A 14,344-nucleotide genomic window follows, 5' to 3' on the forward strand; every position below is an offset into this window, starting at 1 on the left:
AGTTATCAGAGTGATGTACTTTGATACAACTTCATATCTCTCATGTAGTGAGTACAATTCACCTTTAAGAATGTTATCGTCCTTGTCTTACTGCTGAGACAGATTGCACAGATGGTAGATTTGGAAGAAGAGTATACAAAGGCACTTCACAAATTCTTGGGATAAAGCAGTAGCAGCACCACCAAAGCAGGCAGCCTGAGACTGGAGTTTTGCCTTGTAGGTATTGATGTTTTTAAGGAAGATGTGATCAATTAAGATTTTCAGAATGTTTCTCAAGTAAGGGAGGGTCACATTAGTAATTCAAAAAATATATAATACAGGTAGATGAAAATAATACTTATAATGATCTAAAATACTCTAATGCAGTTCAATATAATTAAAATATATTTTGCTGCTTTATATTTTATATAGTCTGTTTATAAATGCTTATTGCAGGTTATTTTGCCGTTTGACTCCTCCTTTATGTCTTAATTTCTTGGGTTTGACCCATATGGATTCCTCCATCTCGCACCAGAATACGCAACCAACAGCTTATACATCTGTAAGTATGGTCAGAAAACAGAGTTCTTTAGATTTATTATCTATATGGGATATTACTAAAGTGATTTTTCTTTTTTTATTATAAAAAATGTTCTTTGGTTCACATTGCTCATCCAGTTGAGTAGTATCAATAGACCTGACCTATAATAATATTAACTTTTATATTTATAGTTTAATGTAGATGATAATTTTCAGTGATGTTTATAAAATATTAATTTTCTTTAGGAGAAAACCTTAATAAGCAAATTAAGATATAATCAGCATATAACACTGCATTAGTTTAAGTTGTACAACATAATGATTTGACATATACACATATTGTGAAATGATTACCACAGTAAATTTGGTTAACATTCATCACTTCAGTAACAATTTTTTTTCTTGTGATGAGAACTTAAAAATCATTCCATTCAGTGTTTTATTTATACTTTTTGAAAAATCCAAATGTATTGATATAAATGGTTTTGTGTGCATTTTCTAACAATGGAAAAGATAAAAAATATAGAACTGTACTGATTTAACTTACTATTTTCTTCTTCCTCAGATTATGGGTTCTATGAAAGTTTTATCCTTTATTGCAGATGGATTCTATATATATTATCCTATGCTGGTGGTAATTCTCTGCATTGCTACTTATTTTAGGTAAGACACTTAACATCGTTTATTTTTCCACATACTCTTATCCTGATCTGGGTATCTTTTCTTCTTAAAGCTCTTAAATGTTTACTGGTTGGTGTTTGGTTGTGGTTTATTTTATTGTGGCTTTGGGGATGCTGGGAATAGATTAAAGGGATTGCTTGAGTACTTAGGTAAGGCTCTTTCTCCAAAGATATTTTCAGGAAAAGAGAAGTCAGGTTGTTTATTACAAATCCATAGGCCACAAAGTGATAGGATTAATTAAGAATGTTAACTCAGAGTCCTGTCCTTAACATTGACAGCCAACGTAGCTTATAAAACACTCTATGCCCAGCTTCTATCCAGAAACATAAATTAGTCTTAAGGCTGTCCCCACAGTCATTGCCGGGTGTCTTGATGCCTCGGATCATAGCCAGCACAAAAGGTCAGGTGAGGAGCACCGACAATCAGGCAGTACAGGTAAGGCTGGGAAGTACACAGGCTGCTCATTTGTATAGGATTAGAGGTAAGACTCAAAAGGAGTTAAAGGACAGGTGTGCTTGGCTTCTAGCACCTGTCTTCCGCACTTCCGTGTGTCAGGTGTCCTCATCCTGTACTCTCGCTACCTCTTCACTGCTTGAATGCTCCATGACATACCGAAAGCGCCACTTTTTAAGAAGTATTTTATTGACATTAGGTTGCTTTTCTAACAAAAATAAGTTTCATCCAACCACTTTTTATTTGTCTTATAATACCATTATATAGTTATTACAGCTAATATGTTCTACTTACATTAGGATATTGAGTAAGTAGACAAATAGTGATTAAAATAAATTCTCTATTGAATTTTTTAAAAAAAATCTATATTTTACCTTATCATAAGTAAAGGAGGTAAAGAATTATAATTTAAAATAAAACTGTTAATATGAACTGATAATAAATATATTGTTTAGAGTTTTTCTATAAGGTAGAAAGGACTAACTTTATACTATGAAAATCATATATTAAAGTAAGAAAATAGTCATCTTTTGCTGTCCAAAGCTAAGTTCTGCTTATATGTTTATTCCCTTAGAAAGTTTATAAAACTATTAATGGAACATTAAGAGCTTATGATATATAAATTATGTCATGTTAGTAGTTATTTTGGTTAGATTAGCATCTCTTCTTACCTTATTAGATTATTATATGGATCAAATAATAAATGGGTGTGATAGTGCTTTGTCAACTGTAATATCTTAAATATAAGAAAGTATTATGTCTAAAAGAAAAATTGTTTCTTCAAAAAGAATAAAATACCTAGGAATAAACCTAACCAAGTATGCAAAAGATCTATTCATGGAAAATTATAAGATATTGAAGAAAAAAACTGAAGAAGATACAAATAAGTGGAAGCACATACCAGGTTCATGAATAGGAAGAATTAACATCATTAAAATGCCCATATTATCCAAAGCAATCTATAGATTCAAAGTAATTCCTATCAAGATTCCAATGACATATTTCACAGAACTAGAACAAATATTTCAAAAATTCATATGGAACCACAGAAGACCCACATAGCAACAGTGGTCCTGAGAAAGGAGAACAAAGTTGGAGGTATCAGGCTACTTAATATCAAATTGTATTATAAGGCCATAGTAATCAAGACAGCCTGGTACTGGCATAAAAAACAGACGCATAGGTTAATCGAACAGAATAGAGAGCCCAGAAATAAACCCACACCTTTATAATTAATTAATTTTGACAGAGAAAGCAAGCACATATAATGGGCTAAAGATAGGTTACTCAATAAATGTTGGGAAAATTGGACAGATACGTGCAGAAGAATGAAACTAGACCACCTTCTTACACCGCATACAAGAATAAGTTCAAAATGGATCAAAGACTTAAATGTTAGATCCGAAATCATAAAAATCCTAGAAGAAAACATAGGCAGCAAAATCTCAGACATTGCTTGGACCTGAATAGACACTTATTCAAAGAGGACATACAGATGGCCAATAGACATATGAAAAAATGCAGAGAAATACAAATTAAAACCACATGAAATACGTTACACCTGTCAGAATGACCATCATCAATAAATCAACAAACAACAAGTGCTGGTGAAGATGTGGAGAAAGGGGAACCCTTCTGCACTTGTTGGTGGGAGTGCAGACTGGTACAGCCACTGTGGAAAGCAGTATACAGATACCTCAAAAAATTAAAAGTGGATCTGCCTTTTGATCCAGTGATCCCACTTCTGGGAATACATCCAAAGGTACTCAAAACACTAATTAGAAAGAACACAAGCACCCCTATGTTCATTGCAGCATCATTTACAATCACCAAGATATGGAAGCCGCCCAAGTGCCCATCAGTAGATGAGTGGATAAAATAACTATGGGATATTTACACAATGGAATACAACTCAGCCATAAAAAAGAAGAAAATTTTACCCTTCACAACAGTATGGATGGACCTGGAGAACATTTTACTAAGTGAAATAATCCAGCCAGAGAAAGACAAATACCATATGATTTCACTCATATACATAATCTAATTAAACTGAACAAACAAGCAAAGCAGAGACAGACTCATAGATGGAGAGCAGGCTGACAGCTAGTAGGTGGGAGGGCTGGGGAGTGGAGGGATCAAGCAAAAAGGAAAAAGGACCCATGGGCATGGACAACAGTGTGGTGATTGCTGTGAGGAGGGAAGTGTAAAGGGACAAATGGTAATGGAAAAAAAATAATAAAGTTAAATAAAATATATACATTAAAAAATAAAAATAAAAGGAAAATTATTAAACTTAAAAATACCTCTTTAAAAGTGTTATTTTAGATTTCATTAGGATAAACTTTGAGTGTCAATTTGTCTTTAAGGAAAAAAAAAGGTTAAAGTCCTCAATTTTCAAATTACCTCTCAAAATAGATGTTCTATTATAGGAATATATGAAGCAGTGTCTTGCTGACATTTCAATGGTAACTTGACTTCATAGGTTCATTTTCTTTCAAAATGCTGCCATAATTAGTCTTAAATAATACCCACATTACTAGCAACACAGCCATACCCAGAGCTAGTCTTCAGATTTAACTGTCTAGGGAGTAAAAGACTATTTACTGACACTTTACTCAAAGCTAGACCTTTCTAGAGAGAGTGACATAATTTAGGGCTTCTCACTCTAGGATATAGTATTTCCACTAGGATATGAAGATGGCAAGGGAATATTTAAAACCACAGAATTACAGTATTAAAATGAAAATTGGGTATAAGAAAAGAATAATTTGCTTTTGTATTATAGCTGTGGTTCACCATCCTAGTATAATGATTTTCTAAAGGTATGCTAATGACCTAACTTAACTTGTTTCCTTAAGGAGTCTGCATACGTTGTGCACCCTAGTCCATGGAGTACGGGGCATGTAAGCTTCTTAGAAAGGGAAGTAAGTACTTCCTGAAGACACACGTAACTCTCTTAACTTGCTGTGATAATTAATAATAAAACATAGGCTTCTTTGAGGGTAACAGTTTATCTAAACATTTACAATGTGAAGTAATGCTTCTTTTCTTTTGAAAATCTGCTTTATTAGTTTGGGAACTCGTTGTTTGAACCTACTTGGCTTCCAACAGTTCATGGGAGATAATGATATGACTTCCGACTTAGTTGATGAAGGAAAAGAATTAATCAGGCGAGGTAAGATTTGTCTTTTACAGTAAATGAAAAGAAAATGCAAAGCCTCAAATTACAGAATTAATGTTTCTATAATTTGTAATATTTATCTTAAGAAATTAATATTTTTAGCTAAAAACCTACCTAAAGCCGTCATAGCAAAAATAATTTGAAAACATGAATGATTATTTCATCTGTCTTTAATAAATTCCACTGCAGAAATTTTTTAGTATGTCTTCAGCTATATAATGCCCTTGTGTCATGTTGGAGTTGTTTTTGTTTACTTGGGGCAGGTACACCAAGTTCAATACAACTATAAAACTCATTAATTAGAAAGTGATCAGCTTAATGCTACACAGAAAATCATCCAAGCCAACGCTGGTTTTTAGAATGTGATGGATGATCGTTAACAACCTGTTAAAATACATGGTGCGCTTCTAGAATCTAATCTCAAAACCGAATATATCAAATTCCCCGATGTTCAAGTGATTATAGGATATGGGAAAAAGAACAAAACGAAACTTGAGTTTTGGGACATTGATTCCTAGGTACTCTCCCTACTTGGGTCTGGGGCTTTTGTATGATCATTAGTTAAATGTAAGCCAAAATTTGTTGTGGCTCTAAAGTAAGTTGGTATAACCTTCACATGCTCTCACAGGAAGGATGTCTAGTTAATATAATTCTACTGCTTTTTGCATTAATTGGACTTCATCTGGAGTATCATATCCAGTCCTTGATAAGTCAGAAGCTATTTAGAGGACAGAATTATGAGTCTGTAAAGCATATTATATGGGTAAAAAAACTACTGAGTAGAGAGCCAGAAGAGAATAGGGGGAAAGACACTTATGCAGAAAGAAGCATGAACTTAATTTAGAAGATAGAACATAAAGAAAAGAGAAGATACAGAGAAACAAATTTCAAGTCACCATGAAGAACTTTTTCCTTACTGAAACTAGACAGAGCTTAAAGGGCCATCACCAACAAAAATACAGAAGGTATTCTCTGAGGGGTTAGGTGATGTCTGAGGTTCTTTCCAACAATAACCTATTGGTCATAGCCTGATACCTTTACTTCAGTTATTCTACATCTAATTAAACCATGTTATACCAAATTTGAGACCACTTTTCTGTCCCTAGAGAAGAGAAAAAGACAAAGGCAAGAAGAAGGTGAAAATCGAAGAAGAGTAAGTATAGTACTTATTAAACTGCTGTAATCTAAAGATTAATGTGAAATACCAGAAGAATCTTACTGATTTAGAATAATTGGCTAAAGACCAGAGAATAGTTGGGAAGGACATGATATATATTTAAAGAAAAGTAACTTGACTAGTTTCATATATATACATGCTAGGTGTCTTGTCAGTCATATTTTAAAAAGTCTTTAGTAATAAATTCATATCCAACATCTACGAGTGTCTTGAGCAAGGTACGTGCTCAGTAAATAATTATTCAGTGAATGAATACATTCATCAGTCTTATATTAAAGTAATTTTGATTGCTTTAAAATAATACTTTTTTATAATATAACATTACTTTTATTCCTCTTTAATTTTTTTCATGCTTCCATTTGCTGAGGCAAATTAACCTTTTCCTAGAGAGTAAAAAGGCAAAAAATGAGAAAAATCTAGTCACAGTTATCACAAATTTTCAACACATAGGTGTTATTTGTACTGGAGAAGTGAAGACTCAGGAGACTTGATAGTTGTCTTCATGTGTTTGAGTGTGTGTCATGTAAAAGGAGACTTGTTCTTTATTTCAGAGGCATAACTAGAACCAAAGAGGGGAAGTTACTGGAGGTGGAGTTCCCTTCTCTATGAAAATTTCCATGGTTCACTGAAATTGCAGGGGGGCTCATGCGTGGAAACTTCCATGTCACGTAGTAAGGGAGCCAAAGAGCACCTGGGCCGGCCGCTGTAGGATGAAACCCGCATTGCCCGGGAGGCTGCATTAGACGCCCTCTCATCACGTTCCTTTCAGTGCTCGGTTCTAAGACTTTAGTGGGTAGAATCCTAGTTGATGTGGTTTAGTGAAGTGAAGGCTACACGCAGTGCCATGTGAGTCATTTTCTAATCGCCTTTGTATACAACTTCAATTTGCTATCAAAAATGAGTTGAGAGGTCTCTAAATTTGTAGTTAATTTGTGTGGAAGAAAATTTTGCCATCTCATTAATTATTATGCGCTCTCATAACTTCTACATTGTCAAGGTAAGTTTATTGTAGTTGTAATATTGTTTTGATATTTCAGAATTAAATAACAAAATAATCATAGCTAGCAAATGTGTCTATAAATAGCTTAGTTTGAAAAAGTTAAGTTTGGATACTATTAAAATCATGTAAAGATAAGAAAAATTATTGACCTATGATTTTTAAAAGCACTGTGTTAATTATACTGATTATCTGGTGAATTTCCGATGAAAAAGAAATTATATTACTCTCTCTATATGTAATCTATTGACACTGGTGAAGTATTTTCTGCCTATGAGTTCTTTCATTATATACTTATCGATGTTTCTTTCCTAGGAATGGAAAGAACGTTATGGGCATAATAGAGAAGATTCCACTAGAAACAGAAATGTTCATATTGATCCAAAAGAGTCAAATTTTTCAGATATTAGTACGAACCGATGTAAGTAGTTTATTGTCTGAGTAATTTTTTTCTTACGTTTGCTTGCATAGAGACTGAGGATTAGGATGTCCATTCAGAAATGTGGTCCTGCAGTGCCTTTCCTTTTTAATCTCTTAGTGTATCGGAGGGAAGGAAACTCAAGTATGCATTCTAGTAGGGCAAGGAGGCATCAGGGATCTAGGTGAATAGTTGTAATTGCACTACCCTAAGTAATAATACTTACCCCAGGCATATTCTAGGGAGGTACTGATTTCTATTATTTACCTAGTTGTTTTGTATTAGTAGATTTAAGCTTAAATTCAGTCGTTTTTATAATAATTTTCTGACTGACCCACATATCGGGTACTTGCCCAGGTATACAGGGATGTTGAGAACATAAATTTCTATCCTTGAGGTGCTCGTAATTCAGTGATGGACTGATACCAGGCAGGAGACATTTGCCATCTGCCTTGGAAAGGTGGCAGGAAGCCTGTTTGCGTACAGAACCAGCACTGAGTAGAAGGCAGGGGTTGTCTGTCCTTGGAGGACGTGCAGTACCACACACCTGATGCTGGGAGAACTGTGCTCAGGGATGGAAAAAGCTCTTTATTGGGAAAGGATGTCTGTGATAAAGAAGAGCACTATACTTAGCCAGCGAAGGTATTGTAGGCGGAAGAAGTCATGAGCGGCCTGAGAGAACCTTTGGGGAAATGCAAGTTTTTCTCTGATTGGAGCCTGAAGTCTGAGGAGCCTGATAAGAGCGGAGGCCACAGAGATAGTTGGGAAACATGTTACCGTGCTCAGAAGTTTGGAATTGATCCCAAACATAAGATTTCAATCTGGAAAGAAGCACACTCAGATTTTTGATCTAGAAAGATTCTGAAAGCAGCGTAAAGCATCATTTTCAGGGAAGTGGGACCCCGAGACCAGTTTGCTGTCTGTTTTGGTAATGCAGTCAGGAAATGACGAGGGCCTATAAAGAACAGTGGCCCTGGAGATGGAGAGGAAAGGGTGGATTTGCACGACTCAGGGTAGATGAAAGGGGGATGAGCTGACATTTAGTTAAAGCTAGGAAATAGAAGGAGGATTTTGCAGCAAGATTTGGAAGTTCGCTCACCATGGAATAGGAGTTAACAGAGTAGAAGGATCCTAAGACGTAAAGCCTTAGGATGATGAGTTAGCGGGAACCTGGCATATGGTGGACGACCCGCGTTTGCTGAGTGAGTGGGAGAAAAGATGAAGGGGAGAGTCCAAGATGTGATAGAATTGGTTTGCCCCAAGTTTTCTAGAAGAACTCCATCATAAAGTGATTTTGCAGCGATTGGACTGCTCAGAAGAACATTGTTAAAATGTCGATTATGAAGAAAATCGCATCCCCGTACGGAAGGGAGGGTTAGTGCCCTGGGTCTGTGTTGACCAGGATTATGGTCGCCGTTAACCAGGATGATGGTCGCCATTGACCACACGTGGCTGCTGAGCATTAAAATTAATTTCACCTAGCTCTTTTTGCTTCTTTAATGTAGCTACTAGAATAATCAAAAGTAAATATGAGGCTTGCATTTTACTTCTGTTGGAAATTGCTGCCCTGTACTCTTGCCTATTGGGAAAAATATTCAGGCCTTTCTTAAAGAGCTGGAAGTGAGCTCACCCAAAGAAAATCTTAGCCAAGAAGTGAGATGTAGCAGCCCTGGGACTCACTGTAAAACCAACTGAAACTTGATTTGATTATGAATAATTTTACTGGTATGAGATCATAGTTAAATATTAACTGATTCATAGTAATTAAGTCTTGGCACTGTAGCTGCTTCTGACCTTAGCTAGCTAAAAGGGGGAACTTTTTCTTGTTATTTTCTATCATACTACCTATCATTCAAATCTGATTGTAAGAAGCCATGGAGTTATCTTTTCTTAATATTGTCACAATCAAAATTCAGATCCTTTATAACCTTGACTTTTCTCGGGGTTCATAGACTGTCTCCCATAATGACTATAGAAAAGTAAGCATATTTCTTTTCTTCTTTTGCAGCAGCATCCAAATATACCCGGGGTAATAACAGGACTGAGAGGGACCGGATAGAGCTCCTACAGGATGCAGAACCTTTGGATTTTAATGCAGAAGCATTTACCGACGACCCCCTTGAATCTGAATCAGGAAGGTAAGTTCCCGCTACGGCACTGAGGCTCCAGCATTCCTCTGAAATTTTAATAACATACTGACATGACAAGATAAATACACGTAAGGAAAACGTCCATCTTTACTGCTAGTAAGAAACATTTGAAGCAACCTTTGATAACTCTTTATACCTTCTAATGCTTTTCTGTTTTTAAAATTATAGCACCCAGGGGTGGTAACTGAAATCTTAATAAATTACTAGGGGCATTATAAATAAGCAAGAATTGATACTGATCGTAAGAATCTTAACAATTTCTATTTATGATAATCTCATTTATAAAACTTACCATATTTAGCAATAGCCACCTAGCTATGACTGGGTGTCAGACACTGTTCTAACCACTTTTACAATGATATTGTATTTTATGGTTGTAAATTCAGTGAGATTTGAATCCAGAGAGGCTCAGTAACTTAACCCAGAGTCACACAGCTTGTAAATGGCAGTCAGGTATTCAAACCCCACGACTCTGACTACAGAGTCTGTGCTTTTAGCCACGATGCTATATGGAAATAATTAAACAAAAGCAAATATCATGTGCATGACAATATTTGCCTATAAATAGCAAAACAATATTCTATTCATATTCAACAATCAAAAGTGCTTGTTAAATCTTTTAAGTTCCATAATGTGTTTTCCATTTCTCCACTCCTTTTCTTTTGCATCTCTCACCCTGTCGTGCATGCACTCGAGGCTCTAAACAGTTAGTTGTTGGTTAATTTATAATTATATAAATCCCTTGGGGATAATATCCTTGGAAAATAAATTTCAGCTTTCAGTAACTGGATAGATATTACCGTGCTTACAGATTATGTAGCCAATTCCTTTTAATGTATCCTTATTTTTCTCATTTCCTTTATTATTTTTGATGCCTCAGACCATTTATTTATCCACCTTTCAGGTATCAGCCTGGTGGACGATATCTCTCGATGTCCCGCAGCAGAATATTTGATGATGTTTAAAACCTGAAAGAATCTATGGAATAACTAACCCAAACCAACACATCAGTTCAGTCTTTATGAACATCTGAGTACCCTCGAATTTACACTGTATTCTCAGTGAAAAGTGTCAGGATAAAAAAAAAATACTAAAAATTTATCACATCTTAGTAATAATAGTTCATTCTGCATTGAATAGAGGGGTATCTTTTCTAGTAGAATTTATTACATGCCGTTCCTGAAGTGTCTGCCTGGGAAATACAGTTACAGTGGAGGGATTTAATTCATGGTAAAGATCACTGTGTGTTATGAACATGTAGTACAGTTTGTTTCAGATTTTCTTTCCCAGGAAAGTTGATTTAAAACTCCAAGGAAGCCCCAAGTCAAACTAAATAACATTATAAAACTCTATTTTGATTGATTTACATTTTTGCTGTTTTTAAAGAATATGTTAATCCTGTATTTCCCAAAGAGTTGGAGACCTCAAATAATAACCATATTTACAAAACCCATGTCTTAAAACAAGGCTTACTTACCAGACATAACTGAATGTCAAAGCTCTTTTCAACTCTGTCAATTAGTGAGGGGTTTGCATGTGCAGTTAAGATTGTACTTCAGCCGGTGGTGTCAGAGCTTTAGCATGTGTGCGATAACTGGGGGACGTATTGTTCTTTCATTCTTCGGTAGCAACTGGAAATTGTTGTATACTTGTGGTATTGTTTTGTACAAGATTTTCATTTCAGAGAGAACTGTTCACCTTTATCATTGAGTGTGTTGATTTGTTTTGATTATTCCATATAAGGAGAATCCTACACATCGATTATAAATAGTAGAATTTTTTTAATAACCAAAGATCCTCGTCAAGTTCTCTAATTTTTAAGGTGCCTGTTTATTCTTTTTGAAAAAGAGCCGCTGGTTATTTGAAGGTAAAAAGTGAATCCATTTCCTATTATTACTAACACTTAAGTTGTGGTTTACAGAAAACAGAACTACAGGCATACCTTGGCGATATTGTGGTTTCGGTTCCAAACCACAGCAATAAAGTGAGTCTTGCAATAAAGTGAGCCCTGATCTTTTGCTAGTGGCGGGTATTGCCTTCAATTTATAAAAAAAGTTACATCTGTGGGGAAAGATAAAGCGAAGCGCAATGAAATGAGGTATGCCTGTATGTTGGAATGGGAGTGTATAATAACTTGTTGGTTAAACATGCTAATTATTTTTTTTTATTACAAATTTTTTTATTGTTCTTCTATTACAGTTGTCCCAAACATGCTAATTATTTTAAATTAATTTTTTAAGCTTTGTGTTTAAGTCAGAATTAGGTATTATATTTTAAAGCATCACATTACACAATGAATATAGTTGAGGAAAACATGCTTGCCGAGTTTTTATGTCCCAGAAATGTCTGCAGGTCACAGAAGATCCACACAGTGGGTTCACCCAGTGGTGACTGTACTCAAGCTTGCCCGTGGCTGTCTCTGTTAAAAACCTGCTATCCCGTGTGATTTTTGTAGCACCCACTTTCACTCTTAAGCATTCTTGTTTGAAGATGAATTATACAGTCACTCTAACAATATGATTATATGTTTCTTGAAGATAATCTTCCCTTGAATCATCATTTTTAATTTTAATTTTCCTCTTTACTGAGCGTTATCATGTAAATTTTTAAAGACACAGATCTTTGCAGATACTGAAAGGAATGGTGTATCTACCTATTTATCTAATTTTCTTAAATTTTTATGATTTTTTTAGATTAGCTCCCTTTTAAAATAATTACCAATAGATAGGTTTTATTCTCAATCAAAGGTCACGTAGAGTGTCCATTTGAGACTACACACACACACACACACACACACAGAGCCTTCCATTGTGAAGTGTGATTAGAGAGGGGCAGTAGGCCAGGAGCAGAGATAATTTAATGTTTGTAATCTCATGATTGACCATTGAATACTGTGGGCAAATCATGTAACCTTTCAGTGCCTCATTTTCTTCATTTGCAAAATGAAGATGGAACTTGCTGTTTCCCTCCTGATCTACCTCACAAAGCTATTGTGAGGGCATTGAGTTGAGGTTTAGTGGTGGAGCTTAGAAAGAAAACAAAATCAGTTAGCTGTCCTATTTTTCCCAGTGCTGCTTGAAGGAGTCGGATGGGGAAATGACCACCCCACAAAGGGATCCAGATTCTATTTATTATAGGGAATCTTACAAGTCCCCAAGCAAAGATGTTTTTGGGAAAATTTACCAAAAGTCCTGTGTTGTTTTATTATTTAGTCTTGGGAATATTTTCCTTAAGTATAATGTTGTTTCTCATCAGGTTTTGTCATAAAACTCAGATACTGTTGTAGAAGCTGAAGCAGAGAAGAAGATAGTTTCTAATTACTTTTATAACTTACAATGGCCTAAGATAAATTGATAGGAAAGTGTAAGAGAATATACTCCTTTCCTTTATTATTAAATTTTTATGATTATAATAATCGAAGTATTATACTTCACGAACAGTAGACCCCTTTATGACTTCCAAGTTATTTCCCAAGTAGCTTTGGTTAAGTGATCGAGAGCGCTCAGCTTTCTAAGCAAAACTTATCTTGCAGGATTTTATATACCGTCATATGGGAAAGTTACCTGGCTAGATACACTTCAGTTCAGAAAGTAATGATTTAATCCCTGAAGACTAAGAGGTTATTGCTGGGAAACGAAGTTCATATTTTTTAGGCCACCATGTGTAAAAAGCTGTAGTAAGTACAAAAGATTTCTTTTCTGAGAAGCTTATTAAAATGTAATAACATCTGCAAAACATTACTACTAAATTAATACACTTCACATGCAAAGTACATTTCTTGAAGTGTTACTTCTGGCAATTACCTTTTGATGTCTTTCTTACATAATAATAGTTATCTGATTTAAATTTTTTATATTATTTTTCTAAATAATTGTTACATAGGATATTCAGTAAGCCAGTACTTCAAAATAATCATTGCAGAAAATAATAATTAATATTTACTAATTGCATGAATCACCTGTAAGTTGCTAATTGTTTTTGTTACTCCACCAATAATCCATTATTAGCAATAGAGCATTTTTATAAAAATCATTATTAAATTTAGAAATAAGGTATAAGCCTAATTATTAGACTTTATTCTCTTACCAAATGAATACAAGGGCTTTGGAATAATTTCATCACACAAGAGGCCCTCGTTTCAGAGCTAAATCGAAATATTCAAAGGTTCTATATTTATAAAACGCAGATCAGACAACTTGACAATCCAAACCTTCAAAAAAGAATGCTGCCAGCTGATTAGTTTTTGGACTCTATTTGATTAGATTATCAGTTCTTAAGTTTATGCCTTTTGTGTGCCTAAATGAAATTAAGTGTGGATGGGAAAGGCAATGTATGTTTTCTTAAGTATATTTGAGCATATTAATGAAGGCATTTCATTTATGTACAGTAGCAAGCCTCACCTTTTTATACCTTTAATAGGTTTAGGGAATGTTCTTAATGGTGTGTTGGTTACCATTTTAAAGGAAAAATAGACTCTCTGTGATTATACTTCACATTGTTCAGTTGTGTGAGTTTTGTATCTGTTATTTGAATGGACCATGCCTGAAAATCACAAGGATAAATATATTTACCCTAAGGCAAAACTCGTCCCTGAAAAATCTTAACATACTTGAATCTCCAAAGTGTATTGGATCATATTGTATTAAATTCTAATTATTTAGAAGAAAATGAGTTTAGAGGCTTATCTTTCCTCTTCCCTTTCTCATTCCAATTACACCTTCCTACCTGTATGAGGTCTCATTAGAGTATGACTTTTAAAGTTTTGACA

The 14,344-nt window shown here is 34.7% G+C and overlaps 1 protein-coding gene across 1 annotated transcript in view; it reads left to right on the plus strand.

Annotated features, from left to right (window-relative positions):
- LMBRD2 (LMBR1 domain containing 2) overlaps positions 1-13,081 on the plus strand; it is a 44,091-nt gene extending 31,010 nt beyond the window's left edge. The window contains exons 12-18 of the mRNA XM_090276174.1: positions 436-541; positions 1,085-1,182; positions 4,725-4,828; positions 5,941-5,987; positions 7,324-7,429; positions 9,435-9,564; positions 10,481-13,081. Coding sequence (XP_090132300.1) covers positions 436-541; positions 1,085-1,182; positions 4,725-4,828; positions 5,941-5,987; positions 7,324-7,429; positions 9,435-9,564; positions 10,481-10,541 — 652 coding nt within the window. The 3' untranslated portion in view covers positions 10,542-13,081. The remainder of the gene's footprint in view (positions 1-435; positions 542-1,084; positions 1,183-4,724; positions 4,829-5,940; positions 5,988-7,323; positions 7,430-9,434; positions 9,565-10,480) is intronic.
- The last annotated feature ends 1,263 nt before the right edge of the window (positions 13,082-14,344 follow it).

The sequence above is a fragment of the Furipterus horrens genome, unplaced genomic scaffold (genome assembly GCF_987537825.1).
Source record: "Furipterus horrens unplaced genomic scaffold, mFurHor1.1.pri manual_scaffold_5, whole genome shotgun sequence".
NCBI lineage: Eukaryota > Metazoa > Chordata > Mammalia > Chiroptera > Furipteridae > Furipterus > Furipterus horrens.